Raw genomic sequence first — 18,164 nt, 5'->3', positions numbered from 1 at the left:
ACCTTTAACTATGTGTTTAAAGGCAAATTAGATAAGAACCTGTGTAAGGTTATCCCAACCCCTTTTACTGATCCGCTTGGCCCATGTGTATATGTAAAGAAAAAATGTGTAGCTGTACTCTAGCCATTGAGCATACACTGGCGTATGGAATAATGGGCAACATATGCGTGTTCACCAGAACGTACATTGCATATAAACTTGACACTGGAACACAGAAAAAGCTGTTCTCTATTTGGTATATAGAAGATGCAGGCTGTGGGGCTGCCATTCTGATCTGGCCCTACTACCTAGCAAGTTGCTGACCTGAAAGGGGCATCCAGGATATTAGTGCAAACTACTCTTCCTACATACTTCCAAGCCAGTCACACGGTTTAGTATATTTGGGCAGAACTTAATGCTACATGCAGTTCAGTACTGCAGGGTGATGAACTTATTATACATTATCTGTTTTATTTATATTCACTATTATTTTAGTTTCAGCTTAATCAGGAGAAAGTCAGCTTTTCCAGTTTAAGAAACATTCAAGGCTTGCATGCTCCTCTGAAACTACAGATGGAGTTCCAGGCTGTGAAACAGGTAAGCTTTTTACAATTATGGAATCATTGAAATCAGGGCCGTCACACTCCAGTCCTTAAGGGCCACATGCAGGCAACGAGGGGGTGGGAGTTCTGTAATTTGGTTTATGGAGTTGAAACTGTATGTGTGGGTGCAGTAAAAGAAAACCGCTTTCTAATTTTAGAAAAACTATAAACATTCTAAAATAAGGAAAACTCAGGGGCATGTTGACGCATATAAGTTTCCTTCCAATTATTCTCTGCTGCCCCCAGTTTTACATTGTTCGTTGTACGTTCGTTGTACATTGTACGTTGTAACAACTGTGTGGGATTTTTTTTTCTTTTTTAAACCAAGCAACCCTAGCAATCTGCATACTAAACTGTAAAAGCTGTGAACAAACTGCCTTGTGCTTGACAGAATCTATTTGACTGATGTACTAATAAATTATGTATTTTACCTAGCTCTATAAAGCTGTATTACTACTCATCATCCAATCCTGCTAAAAATAAAATCTCCAATGTGTTAATCCTTCTCCGTGTAAAAGCAGGTTTATTGGCTTAACAGGAAAATCTTTGGACTTTCAGTAAATCGCCTATAAAAAGGGGTGGAAGCTGTAGTAAATAGCCATTCCTATTCAAAAAGATCAGTATCATATCTCAGAATAAACTTTCGATTTTGCATCTAAATAGTGTTATGAAGAGCGTTGGTGTTACCATTTAGAGGCTAGAAGCCAAATGCTAAATTTCTACCACAGGTCAGAAATGGAATACAATAATCTTATTGGTTGGTTTTTAAGTCCTTCTTAGTCTTTGCTACAGATTTTAACCCACCCACAGACCTTGATTGTCATTGAACACTCTTTTCACCATTTACAATGTTGATTCATGAATATTATATAAAAATTATGATATTGCGAGGCATTGAAAAATGCTGGTACACAGGTACTCGCCTAAGAGACCCTAAGGACTCTGCAGCAAATCATGTTGGTGACAAACAAATGTGAGAAATAATGTAACGCCTATTATACAATATCTTATCGCCCCTACATTGTATTTTCCTGTTATCAAAGGTTGTGTACTCCTCTTATATTATGTATATGTATTTCCCCCAGATTCAGCGTCTTCCTTTCTTACAAAGCTCTAACATTGCTCTGGACACACTGAGGGGAAATGATGAAAGTATCAGTTTTGAAGACTTCCTCAATGGTAAGAAATCAGGCCCTAATTTTTTTATTTCATTCATATCACCCAGGATGTTTGTATTGTTTTCGTGCCATTAGTGAAGTTAGGTTCATTTTAAATTTTAAGGTTCATTGTCAACCACATGTCTAGGTGGTGAGCCACAAGTAACAGATTAGTCAGCTGTGTATTGGGGTGAAAATAAATGTTGCAGCTAAGTTGGTATAAATCAAATGCCTCACCACAATTCTCATTATGGCACCCGCAGTAACCTCGACTGATATTTGTCCATGGCTCTGCTCTATACTTTGTAGTTCTATTACATTTTTCCCACAATGCAAGTCTATGGGTCTGCCAACTTATTTAAATGGAAGTAAACCTACTAAGTAAATAATTGGGAGCAGGTTCTTTTTGCAGAAAGGACAGGCAATGTCCATAAAACAAACTTACCTGAAAGTTTGTATTATTTTCTGTATTGTACATTGTATTATTGTTTACGTTTATAAGTGAAATGAAGCTTACTAAATAAAAGATGCAAGCAGGTATGTTCTCTATTGCAGAAGAGGCAGGAGATAAAGAACCTGTTTTCTTTGCATTTCTTTTTACTTGGCAAGTTTTTGGTTCTGCTTTAAAACAATGCCCTCCCTGTATGGCTGATATCTTTTCTCGGTAGTTGTGAAGCAAGAATCTAGAGTAGTTCTAATGAAATATAGCATTTCCTTTAGTGGCTGCTCTACAAATCTATATACTGAGTACAGAAATAAAGCAAGCATATAAAAATGTACTGTCCCCTTAAGTATGTGAACTTTACAATACACACATTGACACCAATTATTAATACAATTCACATATACACAATATTTCCCTTTTTATTGTTCCTATCTGTAGTAGTTGGAGCAGCCTTGATGTGTTACTCAAACTTTTATCTTTTGTTTTTTCAGATCCTTCTCAGAGTGAAATGATGGGAGAACCACATGTGATGATGGAATACAAGCTGGGTTTATTGTAACAAAATGTTTGCAGTTAATTAAATATATGAATACTTGTTTTGCAAATGTCTCAGGACTCCTTTTTGTGTTTGATCTGATCATTAAGACAATAACTCTGACAGACTTCTTCAGTAAAGCAGAGCAAAGAGTATCAATTATGTACCCAGTCTAGTAATCTAACCAACACTCAGATTTTACCTGCTGGAGTCAGAACAGCAAATGATAAATTCTGTTTGTTTAGCTGCACCTAGCACTTTGCTGTACTGAATAAGACTGTGCATATCTATTACTCTACATGGAAACATTACATAAAACATCAGTGAAAAATACAGGTATATGTAACAAAATATGACATTTGATAAGTGACAATAAATATTTTTTTTTAGTCTTTAAAATTCTGTGGTATTTTTTTATGGTTTATTATGGTTACTCCTCATAAACTACTAGATTAAGTTTTTGTTGTTTCCAGTGGTGGCGTATAAAAAAATGTTTCCCTATGGTTCCCTAATAGAAATTTGTGAGCAGGCAGGTTTTTTTTTATTGCAGAGGTGACAGGCAATGACCCTTCTACAATAAAATATGCTTACTTGCCTGTTCACAATAAATATACGCTGTGCATGCAGTATTGCGCTTTTCAGTGGGGTTTTCCCCCAAACATGACACAAGATTTTGTTAAAATTATGATTATGAATAAGCCAATTTTTCCCATGTTGTGAAATGCATCATAATGCATGATAGTGCTGCCAGCATTAACCAGCTATAAATCCTGACTTTGTCCGGATATTGCTAGCTTGTAATGATTCCAGGAATGCTATTGTGGCAAAGAGCCTAAAACCTTAATAAATATTTCTATGTTGTAATAATACACATGTGTATGCTGTCTTTGTGAAAAGATACACATGATGTGAAATTTACTGCTTTCTCCTGTTGACCTGATCTGGGATCACTGACTGAATAGGATGGTGTTTGATGGAAACCAGCACATACCAAACTCATCCACTTACTTACAATACCTTATTATGGCAAAATGCAAAGCAGTAATGTAACCATGGCTAAATGTATCTGTTACACTCCGACCCTAACAATTTGTGGGTGATTAAGGCTAGGTGTAACATGTGGACGTGGTGCTCGGCAATGCAGTATAAAAGCAGAATATGAATAAAGAAAGCTAAGCTGAGTATGCACCATAATGTTAGTCTCCCAGTCCAATCACTGGTTATAGAAAAGCATACAAGGAAGGGTCCATTACTGAATGACAGCCAATGTTGCAACAATAATAGTACATACAGTAAAGCTTTGCTGTTTACTGGAATTAAATTTTAGGGTGGGAGGTGGGGGAGTTGTGAGCGACACCTTAGGTGGCAACTTTTTATTTTACGAATAATATTAAAAGGTTTTTTTTTTTTTTAGCTGGAGTTCTCTTCTAAATCTTTCTTGGCAGCGATTAAAAACACCAATTTAAATTTATGGGTTTGTTCTACAAACATCCTTGTATCTAATCTAAATTCAATCACAAGTATAAGATGGCTCCCAAAAATTTGAGTAAAATCAGGAAAAGCACTTTCTCATTTACAAATCTAGGTGGAGATAATTTAAGGTCTGTTTAATCAGAAGCAATCACACTAACTGGAAAACCTTGTCCTATTGCTATTTGGTCCCACTATGTGACACACAAGCCTCACAAAAAGATCAAAATCTTCCTTCCCTACAAGCCAAATTTTTCTTCATTTGCATCTCACACATTTCTCCCACCTGGACTACAGCTCGCAGTTGGAGGGTTTCAGCAAGTGTCAGTGCTGCCAATCCACAAAGCAATGGGTGGCACTAAGCATGGTCAGGTGCTGACTGACAGGTACGGGATTATAAATTACAACATTTTTAACACCCACTGTAGTGCAAGCAGATATAGCTTACATATGAGTGTCACTGAATGCTTTCCATGCAGGGGAAGTGAAGCATGGTTACCACATCATCCAAGTGTGGATATTTTCATTGAAGGCCATATAGTTACTTTTATTCTTGGTGTGCTTTGTATCATACAGGTATGTGCAGTAATCCAGCATGAAACTTTACCTTTCTGCAGTAGATAAGATGTAATAAAGACCAGTCACTGCTTCTCTATTTCTTTGTGCAAGGTAACTGGTCTGATATCTATCCCCATGTAGTTTTCTACAGACTGTTAAAGGGTGGGTCTGCTGGGCCCCTTCTACTGCTCTAACCTCTGCACAGTCTATTCTTGCCCCCTTATCATTTCCACTGCAAGATTAATAAATAATTAAAACTTTGTTAGACTTTTATAACTTCTAGTTTTACCATTTTTATTAGCAGTGCAGTTATCATTGTTGATATTATTAATAAAAAGTAAATATATAGCGCCAACATATTTCGCAGCGCTGTACATTAAATAGGGGCATGTCCTAGGACCAATCATATGACAGTTTGTACAGTAGTTGCTAATTCACCTTCCAAAATCTGCTGTCAGTTTGAAAGAATGGTGGGAGTGACTTTGATGTTGATTGAAAGGGGACAACACTGTTGCTACATACAGAATATGAAAAGAAGCGTTGTCATGTTTTTGCATTTTATCTGGGACTGGAATTTGTGCACTGATATTAAGAAGGCTTAAAAAATATGATGATACATAACCAGGAGATGAAATGTGGGATGTATGTTTTTGTGGTATAGAGTCATGCATACTCTGCAAAGGATATACAATGTGATCACAGACCCTAGTTAAACAGAGGTTGTGCTGTTTATGGGCACTAGAGGGAGGAATTATCAAAGAAGTAAATTTGCTGTAAGGGAAATATGTCGCTGACACTGCTGACTTCTTTCAGGGAACGCAAATTACCTGTCACTTCCTCCATTATGTCATCATTAGGTTGAAGCAAGAATTCAGATTAGGGAAGTCAGGTTAAAATTAAAGTCCCTATTGGGATACTTGTGCTTGGTAAGCCAGGCAACTAGCAGTTTCACATCTACCAAAGACACCTTTCATGTTTCTCTCCTGAAAGTTTCCCTTTAAAGTTTGGTTGGTTTGGAACTACACTCCTATTTTCAATTTACTGTGCAACACTCTTGATAGGTCCCCAAACAGTAGTTACATCCTATTAGCTTTCACAAACCACAGTTCCTTCTTTCACATGTATTCACAAATGAGTTGATTGCTCCTGGTCTGGGAAAAACAGACGTTCTCATCTAAAGCTAATCTGCTTCTCTGAAAAGACAACATGACGAAGTGACAATTTAGTTTTAGGCTATGTTCACTATGGTTATGAACTTGCGGTGCTTTTCATGCCAAGTAACTGCTGGCTCCTTGCAGACGTACTAATACCGCTCACTGCTGCCTACTGTCAAATGTGCAGACACCGACCAGGCAGCATGGTGGCCTTTGCAGCGCTATTATTATTATTATTATTATTAATAAACAAGATTAGATTGTTAGCCACTTTGAGGGACAGGTAACTATAGACTTTGTAAAGTGCGTCATAAAATGTCAGTGCAATATAAATACTGTGTAATAATAATAACTGGTTCTTTAAACAAGCACTGCGAGGCACCAGCTGGCAGGGAGCCACACTGGATCACTCAATCCTATAGCAGGTCTGAATGTGCCCTTAGGAAGGTACACCATATGGCCACAATTGGAGGAAATTGACCCCACGCTTATGTGCATTTGCTCAGAAATCCGATTCTACTAGTTCTAGTATGTTTATTTATTAAAGAGTTAGCTAACATTCTTCTGGGAAGGTGTTCTACAAGGTTTTGGGGTTGTTTGTGAGAATTTGTGCTCAACAAACCTAAAGGGCCTTATTGAGGTCAGCTGTTGATATTGGATCAGACTCACACTTTGCACCTTATGGTAAGGGTGTTTAGTAGGGTTGTGATTAGGGTTCAGTGCAGGCCACTCAAGTTCCTCCACCATGACTTTATGAAGCTGGGTTTGTACACGGGCACAATCATGCTGGAATTAAAAAGGACCCTCCGCAAACTAGAAGCTTACAATGATCTAAAATGTCTTTGTATACAGCTGCGTTAACTGTATACTTTACTAGAAACATCCAAACTTGGAAGGGGTATCCACCGCCATTGCATGTGCACTATTCTATGTATGGGTGCCATGCTAACACATAACATAAACCATGCAATAAAGTGCTTTGGGATAACACAATATACAAATGCGACGCAATTGTTATTAAAAGCTGCATATTTTTTAAAAATGTCATTAACATGTTAAAGATTATTTGAGCTTTTTTGGTAATTTGATTTATATGAATTGAGAATAAGATACATATGAGAAGGTTAAATAAGGACGAGACATCAGACTGCTGATTTGGGCTTCACTTACTGCCAAGTCACTGCTCAGCTCTCTTGTGAGACAAGTTCTATTTACTCTGCAGTTTTTCTTTCAGCTCTGCAGGTCATTGTAATCTGGCAGCTCACATTTCTGCAAACTCTGGTACTATTTCAGGCACAGAAGTGCTTAGTCACAGATACAGCTGCTGTGTAAGATGGCTGCGCTAATTGTGAAGAGGCAGACATATTTCTTTCTGTGATTAATCATGGAGAAGGCTAACAGGAAGAAAAGTGTCTGTAAGCACAAAGTGTAACTTGTGTGTAAATGTCATCAGACTGGAGGCAGTTCTTAGGTTTTGTCAATGTTTTGTAAAGGGGAAATATGATTAACCTAAGGCTGGGCCAGGTTAGACTTCAGGTTAGAATTAATTTGAACCATAAGTCACTTGGGATAGCAGTAGTACGGAGTTTGGCAGGTGGGGTAACCACCCTGAGCAGACTGTGTGAATTGGCTCTAAACCTGTGCTATTCTAAGCACAGTGCCAAATTTACTTTAAAATCCCACTGAACTTTTATTTTAAATTAAATAAATTCCATGTGCAAAAAAATAAAAGGTGTGTGTTACCATACCTTTCACGCTTGTTTCTGCAGCTTCTAGTGCTCATGTAGATGTGCAATATCATGCATGTACATGACTTTATGTGTCCAAATGTGTGTGCCAAACCTGCACCTACATGCATTAACAGGATTTAAAATTATCAGAGCTTTTTGGGTCTACTCAGTATTGACAGACACTGCTGGATCCTCATTGTGTAGTGCTTGTCCTCTGCCCAGTATTCTTTGCCTAGTTTTCTGAACCCTGACTTAAAATTCAACCACATCTAATGCCTGTCCTTCACTTGTCCCTATCCATATCACCTATCTGCTGCCTGCCTGCCTCGGATTGGCCGCGTCGGCTGTTTTCTCACTGAAGACTTCGCACCTCATGTAAGCTTGTTTCACCTGCCCACCCCTAACAGAGTGCAAATTCTGTTTTCTTAAAAAGCCATCATAGCCAGTGTAGAAAAATGTCTTCCCTTCCTCTTTGTGGGAAACAGTGCCCTCTCTGCAGAGGTCCAGCAAATCTACAGTGCAGGAGCCCCGCAAAGTATGTCTGCACTAAGCAACTAAGAGATCTGAGAGCAGTTGCCTCTGTTTATGTTGCTGATAAGAGATATGGATATTTTCTCATAGTATACTGGTTACAATGGTTCTAAGGAGAGTTTTTTTATTATATAAATACAAAAAAGGTATGTTAGCTACATTAGCTAAACCACTATGCTGCAAGTTTTGTTTATATGAGTTCAGGTTCTCATCTGATTCCAGCTCTCTGTTTCCCAAGTCAATCTTTTTAGGCTTCAATTATAATATGAGAATAAAGCAGAACAATCAAGCAAACATCATGTGCTTTGTCAGCACTATCATTAAATAAACATACAAACCAATAGTTATTTTATATCATCCAAATCCTGCAGATATCCTTGGGATCTCTAGCAGAACAAAAAGTAAGATGTTGTAATGTCAAACTAAAGAATAAAAACACTAACTAGCCAAAATGACTCCTGAAAGTGTGCAAAAAGTCTAAAAAATGCCTAAAAACCATAATAACATCTGAATAAATGACAAATAGATAAACCCGCATCTGAAAAATATATGGCAGCTGTGTGGATTTTATTTCTATACACCCAGTTTATTCCGAGAAGGTAGGTAAATAGTACAGCCAGATTGGTGACTTCACTTTTTACTTCTGAAGTTAGACAATAAAGTTAGGTCACTTCCCCACCCCAGCATGTGAATGGGCAGTGAATAAGTAGCAATAGCCCATCCCTTTTTCACTGTGGACCTTCCTCCTGCCAGTGTATTCTGTGATAGCATGTGTGTACGCAGCACACTGGATTGGCTTCTAATGCAGCATAAACCCAGAACTATATAGCAGAGCAAGGGATTTTTCTGTTGTACATAAAGTAGACTGTTCACTGACAAATGACGTAAGCTGCCACATCTGACCTGGATAAACTATAACACTTGCTGCCTGTTCTGATCTTTTAATACTTTCTAAATCACTGACCCAGAATGAGGATACAGCTCAGGTATTCAATGGAAGACATACCCAACAGGTAGAAGTATATAAATAAATATGCATGGTGCCGATCCTTAAATATAGTACAAGAAAAATACAAAACTCTATCACTTTAAGGCATGCACAGGAGATTTTCCCCTTGATGAATACAAAATTCTGTGCGAGATTGGCACATCTTTTTATTTTGCAGCATTGGGTGACATAGGCAAAAGAAGATGGAAGAAGATGGCAGAACCTGGCACAGGCCAATGGAGGATTCCAGGACGGGTGCGATGAATAAAGGCCAGGTATGGAGGGATTTGGACCTCAGCAGAAGTTAAGATTCTGCTTTTAGGCTCTTTCTATACAGATAAATGCTGAACAATTTTTCCATCCTTATGGGCAGAATATTGGGACTGTTTTATGGCTCCTCAATGCATTTCACAGCTGATGAAAGTGCTGCTTCTTCAGGAGGAATTAGGATACATGTACAGGTTGGTATTTAGTTCATATTGTATACAACAAGAAATGTTAAGTTTTATTCTCAGACTTTCAGATGGTAACAATAGGCACGGCACCCAGATAAAGTATCATTCAATCTATCCCAAGTTCTCTGTACTGTATCCAGAAGACAAGTAATGCAGTGCAGTATATCGTACATCAAGTATTTTAGCCGTTTGGATGTGATTGCAATATAAAGAGAATGTAAAAGAAGTATTTAAAGCATCTGATTCCTTCTATAAAAACAATCTGACTCCATGATGTATGAAAAGCTTAAAGCTAAGAATTAAAGAAATGACCATATGCTTGTGTAGCACTGATTCTGCCCACTAAAAGCTGAACATTTGGAAAGCACACTACATAAATATGCCGGAGGCAATACAAAGGCCATACAGCTGCTTTATAAATCAGCCTCCTTACTATAAGCACATCATCATTACTTTATTTTTCTAATTACATTGTGCAGCACTGATGCTTCACAACATGACAAACAATATTAGTTTTAATGCATTTGGAAGCTGTTTCAAAGGGATAAGAAGCCATTTAGTGAATTAACCAATTAACATCCACCCATAACCTGAATGTCATTTAAATGATAAATACAATATAAATAAAAGTGTTTTTCCTTTTTGCCCCTTTTTCTGACTTAACCTTTCACACCTTCCACAGCTGCTTGCTTAGTTTGATCTGACGGATGTAGTTTTATAGTTTTATTCCATTAGTGTACATCTTTACTGTACTGACCATGTCCGAGTATTATTGTCCCATTGATTTCTATAGGGCTGTGTCCCAAGGCAAGGCAGTCCAAAAGAAGGCTATAGGACTGTAACGCACTGATGTAGGACGATTAGGAATTGTGATGTGAGGCATTGGATCAAGGTAAGTATTCATCTGTGAAAGGGGAAAGTGAGTTAAGTGAGATCAGCGGTGGACAGCAAAAAGGATAAGTGCACTTATTCTTCTTTATTTAACTAAAGATTGCTTATGTGTATTAAAAAATACCAATTAGTATAAATAAAACAAAACACCATCACACATCCAATGGGTACTGAATTATTTTTTATTACACACAATATAATAAAACTAAAAAAAATCTATTTACAAAATTCCAAAAATATATCTGGTATCAAGTACTTATTACATGATAATTCCCTTTTCATTTGTGCCATTGTACAAAAAACATACTGATCATTTTTATACTGGAAATACTAGAATTCAAAAACCTGATCATTGGATTCTCAGATAAAGTGTCATATTATTATACTCATATAATACTATGAGTTGGAAAGTCATTATTGTATAAGCCTTAGACAAGCCCATTACCAGTCCACTCCAGATTTAAAGTCATCAGTCAACCTCTGTATAGTCTAAAGCTGATACACTACCAATAAGGTTAAAGGGGAGACATCCACATTCCTCCACCTTTAGCAAAGTCAGAAATCCAGGAACCCCTATTGTGCAGTTACATTTGGATATGCTGCTTACCATCTCCAATACTTTGCTACTGGGAATCATAAAGGGGCTGCCCAAACTTCATGACTTAAAGCCTTTTATTAGAGAGAACCTGGGGTTCCTGGGTTTTGCTACAAACTAAGATGACTTAAATGCAACTTTACATACATACTCTTTAGTCATGCTGTTTAAATAATAACATTAACCTGAACATAGGAATGTTTTGCTTGCATAGACCCTAATAGGACATATTATTACATAGTATTAATAGACTTTTAGAAACTTTCTGCTTAACAAGAAGAAAAAAAGAAGATGCTGTATAATAATTGGTTTAGACAAAGTAACAAAATGTGATGTTTACCAGCTAATGGTAGATGGAATCATAGTAAGCCAAGTTTCAAAGCACCTTCAAAAATTTCACTTTTGTAAAAACAGCCTGTACCTGGATTCTAAGAATAACGCTATTTTACTGCAGATTTAATCATATTTCCTTGTTTTGTTCATTGTTGAAGGTTTACAAGTGTTCAGAGTGAACTCTTACCGAGCCATCCTCTAGAGCTGTCAGAAAAAAATGTAAGTATACATGGAATCCTTCTGTTTTATATACCACTATCGGGCAAGCTATTCTGATAACTGTGGTGTTAATAGATATTAGTACAGTATTGATTATATGGATTCTCTGAAAAAAGTGTTGGGAAATGGATATCACTGCTCGGGGTACTCAACTAGTTGTAGCAACAGATTTTAGTGACTGAGCATGAACTTTGAAGGGCAAAACAACAAGTTTACTCTTTTCTGCTCTACTATTGCTCCAGTATTTTGTGTATGGGAAGCACCTAACTTGCTGCCATTTGTCAGATTAGGCAGTGCTAGTTTTTGGTCACTTGGGAACCCAGCATTGGCATGTAGGGACCTCTTTCTTCCAGTCACATATTGAATTGATATGAAGAGCAGAGGGAAGGTATAAAAAGTAGCTAGTAGGGCTGCCATTGTAGTTTACCTTTAACTATGTGTTTAAAGGCAAATTAGATAAGAACCTGTGTAAGGTTATCCCAACCCCTTTTACTGATCCGCTTGGCCCATGTGTATATGTAAAGAAAAAATGTGTAGCTGTACTCTAGCCATTGAGCATACACTGGCGTATGGAATAATGGGCAACATATGCGTGTTCACCAGAACGTACATTGCATATAAACTTGACACTGGAACACAGAAAAAGCTGTTCTCTATTTGGTATATAGAAGATGCAGGCTGTGGGGCTGCCATTCTGATCTGGCCCTACTACCTAGCAAGTTGCTGACCTGAAAGGGGCATCCAGGATATTAGTGCAAACTACTCTTCCTACATACTTCCAAGCCAGTCACACGGTTTAGTATATTTGGGCAGAACTTAATGCTACATGCAGTTCAGTACTGCAGGGTGATGAACTTATTATACATTATCTGTTTTATTTATATTCACTATTATTTTAGTTTCAGCTTAATCAGGAGAAAGTCAGCTTTTCCAGTTTAAGAAACATTCAAGGCTTGCATGCTCCTCTGAAACTACAGATGGAGTTCCAGGCTGTGAAACAGGTAAGCTTTTTACAATTATGGAATCATTGAAATCAGGGCCGTCACACTCCAGTCCTTAAGGGCCACATGCAGGCAACGAGGGGGTGGGAGTTCTGTAATTTGGTTTATGGAGTTGAAACTGTATGTGTGGGTGCAGTAAAAGAAAACCGCTTTCTAATTTTAGAAAAACTATAAACATTCTAAAATAAGGAAAACTCAGGGGCATGTTGACGCATATAAGTTTCCTTCCAATTATTCTCTGCTGCCCCCAGTTTTACATTGTTCGTTGTACGTTCGTTGTACATTGTACGTTGTAACAACTGTGTGGGATTTTTTTTTCTTTTTTAAACCAAGCAACCCTAGCAATCTGCATACTAAACTGTAAAAGCTGTGAACAAACTGCCTTGTGCTTGACAGAATCTATTTGACTGATGTACTAATAAATTATGTATTTTACCTAGCTCTATAAAGCTGTATTACTACTCATCATCCAATCCTGCTAAAAATAAAATCTCCAATGTGTTAATCCTTCTCCGTGTAAAAGCAGGTTTATTGGCTTAACAGGAAAATCTTTGGACTTTCAGTAAATCGCCTATAAAAAGGGGTGGAAGCTGTAGTAAATAGCCATTCCTATTCAAAAAGATCAGTATCATATCTCAGAATAAACTTTCGATTTTGCATCTAAATAGTGTTATGAAGAGCGTTGGTGTTACCATTTAGAGGCTAGAAGCCAAATGCTAAATTTCTACCACAGGTCAGAAATGGAATACAATAATCTTATTGGTTGGTTTTTAAGTCCTTCTTAGTCTTTGCTACAGATTTTAACCCACCCACAGACCTTGATTGTCATTGAACACTCTTTTCACCATTTACAATGTTGATTCATGAATATTATATAAAAATTATGATATTGCGAGGCATTGAAAAATGCTGGTACACAGGTACTCGCCTAAGAGACCCTAAGGACTCTGCAGCAAATCATGTTGGTGACAAACAAATGTGAGAAATAATGTAACGCCTATTATACAATATCTTATCGCCCCTACATTGTATTTTCCTGTTATCAAAGGTTGTGTACTCCTCTTATATTATGTATATGTATTTCCCCCAGATTCAGCGTCTTCCTTTCTTACAAAGCTCTAACATTGCTCTGGACACACTGAGGGGAAATGATGAAAGTATCAGTTTTGAAGACTTCCTCAATGGTAAGAAATCAGGCCCTAATTTTTTTATTTCATTCATATCACCCAGGATGTTTGTATTGTTTTCGTGCCATTAGTGAAGTTAGGTTCATTTTAAATTTTAAGGTTCATTGTCAACCACATGTCTAGGTGGTGAGCCACAAGTAACAGATTAGTCAGCTGTGTATTGGGGTGAAAATAAATGTTGCAGCTAAGTTGGTATAAATCAAATGCCTCACCACAATTCTCATTATGGCACCCGCAGTAACCTCGACTGATATTTGTCCATGGCTCTGCTCTATACTTTGTAGTTCTATTACATTTTTCCCACAATGCAAGTCTATGGGTCTGCCAACTTATTTAAATGGAAGTAAACCTACTAAGTAAATAATTGGGAGCAGGTTCTTTTTGCAGAAAGGACAGGCAATGTCCATAAAACAAACTTACCTGAAAGTTTGTATTATTTTCTGTATTGTACATTGTATTATTGTTTACGTTTATAAGTGAAATGAAGCTTACTAAATAAAAGATGCAAGCAGGTATGTTCTCTATTGCAGAAGAGGCAGGAGATAAAGAACCTGTTTTCTTTGCATTTCTTTTTACTTGGCAAGTTTTTGGTTCTGCTTTAAAACAATGCCCTCCCTGTATGGCTGATATCTTTTCTCGGTAGTTGTGAAGCAAGAATCTAGAGTAGTTCTAATGAAATATAGCATTTCCTTTAGTGGCTGCTCTACAAATCTATATACTGAGTACAGAAATAAAGCAAGCATATAAAAATGTACTGTCCCCTTAAGTATGTGAACTTTACAATACACACATTGACACCAATTATTAATACAATTCACATATACACAATATTTCCCTTTTTATTGTTCCTATCTGTAGTATTTGGAGCAGCCTTGATGTGTTACTCAAACTTTTATCTTTTGTTTTTTCAGATCCTTCTCAGAGTGAAATGATGGGAGAACCACATGTGATGATGGAATACAAGCTGGGTTTATTGTAACAAAATGTTTGCAGTTAATTAAATATATGAATACTTGTTTTGCAAATGTCTCAGGACTCCTTTTTGTGTTTGATCTGATCATTAAGACAATAACTCTGACAGACTTCTTCAGTAAAGCAGAGCAAAGAGTATCAATTATGTACCCAGTCTAGTAATCTAACCAACACTCAGATTTTACCTGCTGGAGTCAGAACAGCAAATGATAAATTCTGTTTGTTTAGCTGCACCTAGCACTTTGCTGTACTGAATAAGACTGTGCATATCTATTACTCTACATGGAAACATTACATAAAACATCAGTGAAAAATACAGGTATATGTAACAAAATATGACATTTGATAAGTGACAATAAATATTTTTTTTTAGTCTTTAAAATTCTGTGGTATTTTTTTATGGTTTATTATGGTTACTCCTCATAAACTACTAGATTAAGTTTTTGTTGTTTCCAGTGGTGGCGTATAAAAAAATGTTTCCCTATGGTTCCCTAATAGAAATTTGTGAGCAGGCAGGTTTTTTTTTATTGCAGAGGTGACAGGCAATGACCCTTCTACAATAAAATATGCTTACTTGCCTGTTCACAATAAATATACGCTGTGCATGCAGTATTGCGCTTTTCAGTGGGGTTTTCCCCCAAACATGACACAAGATTTTGTTAAAATTATGATTATGAATAAGCCAATTTTTCCCATGTTGTGAAATGCATCATAATGCATGATAGTGCTGCCAGCATTAACCAGCTGTAAATCCTGACTTTGTCCGGATATTGCTAGCTTGTAATGATTCCAGGAATGCTATTGTGGCAAAGAGCCTAAAACCTTAATAAATATTTCTATGTTGTAATAATACACATGTGTATGCTGTCTTTGTGAAAAGATACACATGATGTGAAATTTACTGCTTTCTCCTGTTGACCTGATCTGGGATCACTGACTGAATAGGATGGTGTTTGATGGAAACCAGCACATACCAAACTCATCCACTTACTTACAATACCTTATTATGGCAAAATGCAAAGCAGTAATGTAACCATGGCTAAAAGTATCTGTTACACTCCGACCCTAACAATTTGTGGGTGATTAAGGCTAGGTGTAACATGTGGACGTGGTGCTCGGCAATGCAGTATAAAAGCAGAATATGAATAAAGAAAGCTAAGCTGAGTATGCACCATAATGTTAGTCTCCCAGTCCAATCACTGGTTATAGAAAAGCATACAAGGAAGGGTCCATTACTGAATGACAGCCAATGTTGCAACAATAATAGTACATACAGTAAAGCTTTGCTGTTTACTGGAATTAAATTTTAGGGTGGGAGGTGGGGGAGTTGTGAGCGACACCTTAGGTGGCAACTTTTTATTTTACGAATAATATTAAAAGGTTTTTTTTTTTTTTAGCTGGAGTTCTCTTCTAAATCTTTCTTGGCAGCGATTAAAAACACCAATTTAAATTTATGGGTTTGTTCTACAAACATCCTTGTATCTAATCTAAATTCAATCACAAGTATAAGATGGCTCCCAAAAATTTGAGTAAAATCAGGAAAAGCACTTTCTCATTTACAAATCTAGGTGGAGATAATTTAAGGTCTGTTTAATCAGAAGCAATCACACTAACTGGAAAACCTTGTCCTATTGCTATTTGGTCCCACTATGTGACACACAAGCCTCACAAAAAGATCAAAATCTTCCTTCCCTACAAGCCAAATTTTTCTTCATTTGCATCTCACACATTTCTCCCACCTGGACTACAGCTCGCAGTTGGAGGGTTTCAGCAAGTGTCAGTGCTGCCAATCCACAAAGCAATGGGTGGCACTAAGCATGGTCAGGTGCTGACTGACAGGTACGGGATTATAAATTACAACATTTTTAACACCCACTGTAGTGCAAGCAGATATAGCTTACATATGAGTGTCACTGAATGCTTTCCATGCAGGGGAAGTGAAGCATGGTTACCACATCATCCAAGTGTGGATATTTTCATTGAAGGCCATATAGTTACTTTTATTCTTGGTGTGCTTTGTATCATACAGGTATATGCAGTAATCCAGCATGAAACTTTACCTTTCTGCAGTAGATAAGATGTAATAAAGACCAGTCACTGCTTCTCTATTTCTTTGTGCAAGGTAACTGGTCTGATATCTATCCCCATGTAGTTTTCTACAGACTGTTAAAGGGTGGGTCTGCTGGGCCCCTTCTACTGCTCTAACCTCTGCACAGTCTATTCTTGCCCCCTTATCATTTCCACTGCAAGATTAATAAATAATTAAAACTTTGTTAGACTTTTATAACTTCTAGTTTTACCATTTTTATTAGCAGTGCAGTTATCATTGTTGATATTATTAATAAAAAGTAAATATATAGCGCCAACATATTTCGCAGCGCTGTACATTAAATAGGGGCATGTCCTAGGACCAATCATATGACAGTTTGTACAGTAGTTGCTAATTCACCTTCCAAAATCTGCTGTCAGTTTGAAAGAATGGTGGGAGTGACTTTGATGTTGATTGAAAGGGGACAACACTGTTGCTACATACAGAATATGAAAAGAAGCGTTGTCATGTTTTTGCATTTTATCTGGGACTGGAATTTGTGCACTGATATTAAGAAGGCTTAAAAAATATGATGATACATAACCAGGAGATGAAATGTGGGATGTATGTTTTTGTGGTATAGAGTCATGCATACTCTGCAAAGGATATACAATGTGATCACAGACCCTAGTTAAACAGAGGTTGTGCTGTTTATGGGCACTAGAGGGAGGAATTATCAAAGAAGTAAATTTGCTGTAAGGGAAATATGTCGCTGACACTGCTGACTTCTTTCAGGGAACGCAAATTACCTGTCACTTCCTCCATTATGTCATCATTAGGTTGAAGCAAGAATTCAGATTAGGGAAGTCAGGTTAAAATTAAAGTCCCTATTGGGATACTTGTGCTTGGTAAGCCAGGCAACTAGCAGTTTCACATCTACCAAAGACACCTTTCATGTTTCTCTCCTGAAAGTTTCCCTTTAAAGTTTGGTTGGTTTGGAACTACACTCCTATTTTCAATTTACTGTGCAACACTCTTGATAGGTCCCCAAACAGTAGTTACATCCTATTAGCTTTCAAAAACCACAGTTCCTTCTTTCACATATATTCACAAATGAGTTGATTGCTCCTGGTCTGGGAAAAACAGACGTTCTCATCTAAAGCTAATCTGCTTCTCTGAAAAGACAACATGACGAAGTGACAATTTAGTTTTAGGCTATGTTCACTATGGTTATGAACTTGCGGTGCTTTTCATGCCAAGTAACTGCTGGCTCCTTGCAGACGTACTAATACCGCTCACTGCTGCCTACTGTCAAATGTGCAGACACCGACCA

At 37.2% G+C, this 18,164-nt stretch overlaps 2 protein-coding genes across 2 annotated transcripts; both read left to right on the top strand.

The window, feature by feature from the left end:
• Positions 1-474: 474 nt before the first annotated feature.
• Positions 475-3,117, top strand: LOC140344912 (proteasome maturation protein-like; the record flags this gene model as incomplete). Its single annotated transcript, XM_072432103.1, is given in 3 exon segments — positions 475-576; positions 1,667-1,760; positions 2,675-3,117. Coding segments are annotated over 3 exon segments (264 nt in total), but the record flags the coding sequence as incomplete, so codon positions are not given.
• Positions 3,118-9,602: 6,485 nt separating this feature from the next.
• LOC140344911 (proteasome maturation protein-like) lies at positions 9,603-15,184 on the top strand. The gene is made up of 5 exons (XM_072432102.1): positions 9,603-9,610; positions 11,582-11,642; positions 12,542-12,643; positions 13,734-13,827; positions 14,742-15,184. Exons 1-5 carry the CDS (start codon positions 9,603-9,605, stop codon positions 14,807-14,809), a joined length of 333 nt encoding a protein of 110 aa, XP_072288203.1. The 3' UTR covers positions 14,810-15,184.
• The last annotated feature ends 2,980 nt before the right edge of the window (positions 15,185-18,164 follow it).

The sequence above is a fragment of the Pyxicephalus adspersus genome, unplaced genomic scaffold, assembly GCF_032062135.1.
Source record: "Pyxicephalus adspersus unplaced genomic scaffold, UCB_Pads_2.0 Sca161, whole genome shotgun sequence".
Taxonomy (NCBI): Eukaryota; Metazoa; Chordata; class Amphibia; order Anura; family Pyxicephalidae; genus Pyxicephalus; species Pyxicephalus adspersus.
Note: the sequence above shows the minus strand (reverse complement) of the source record. Positions and strands in the feature narration are given on the sequence as shown.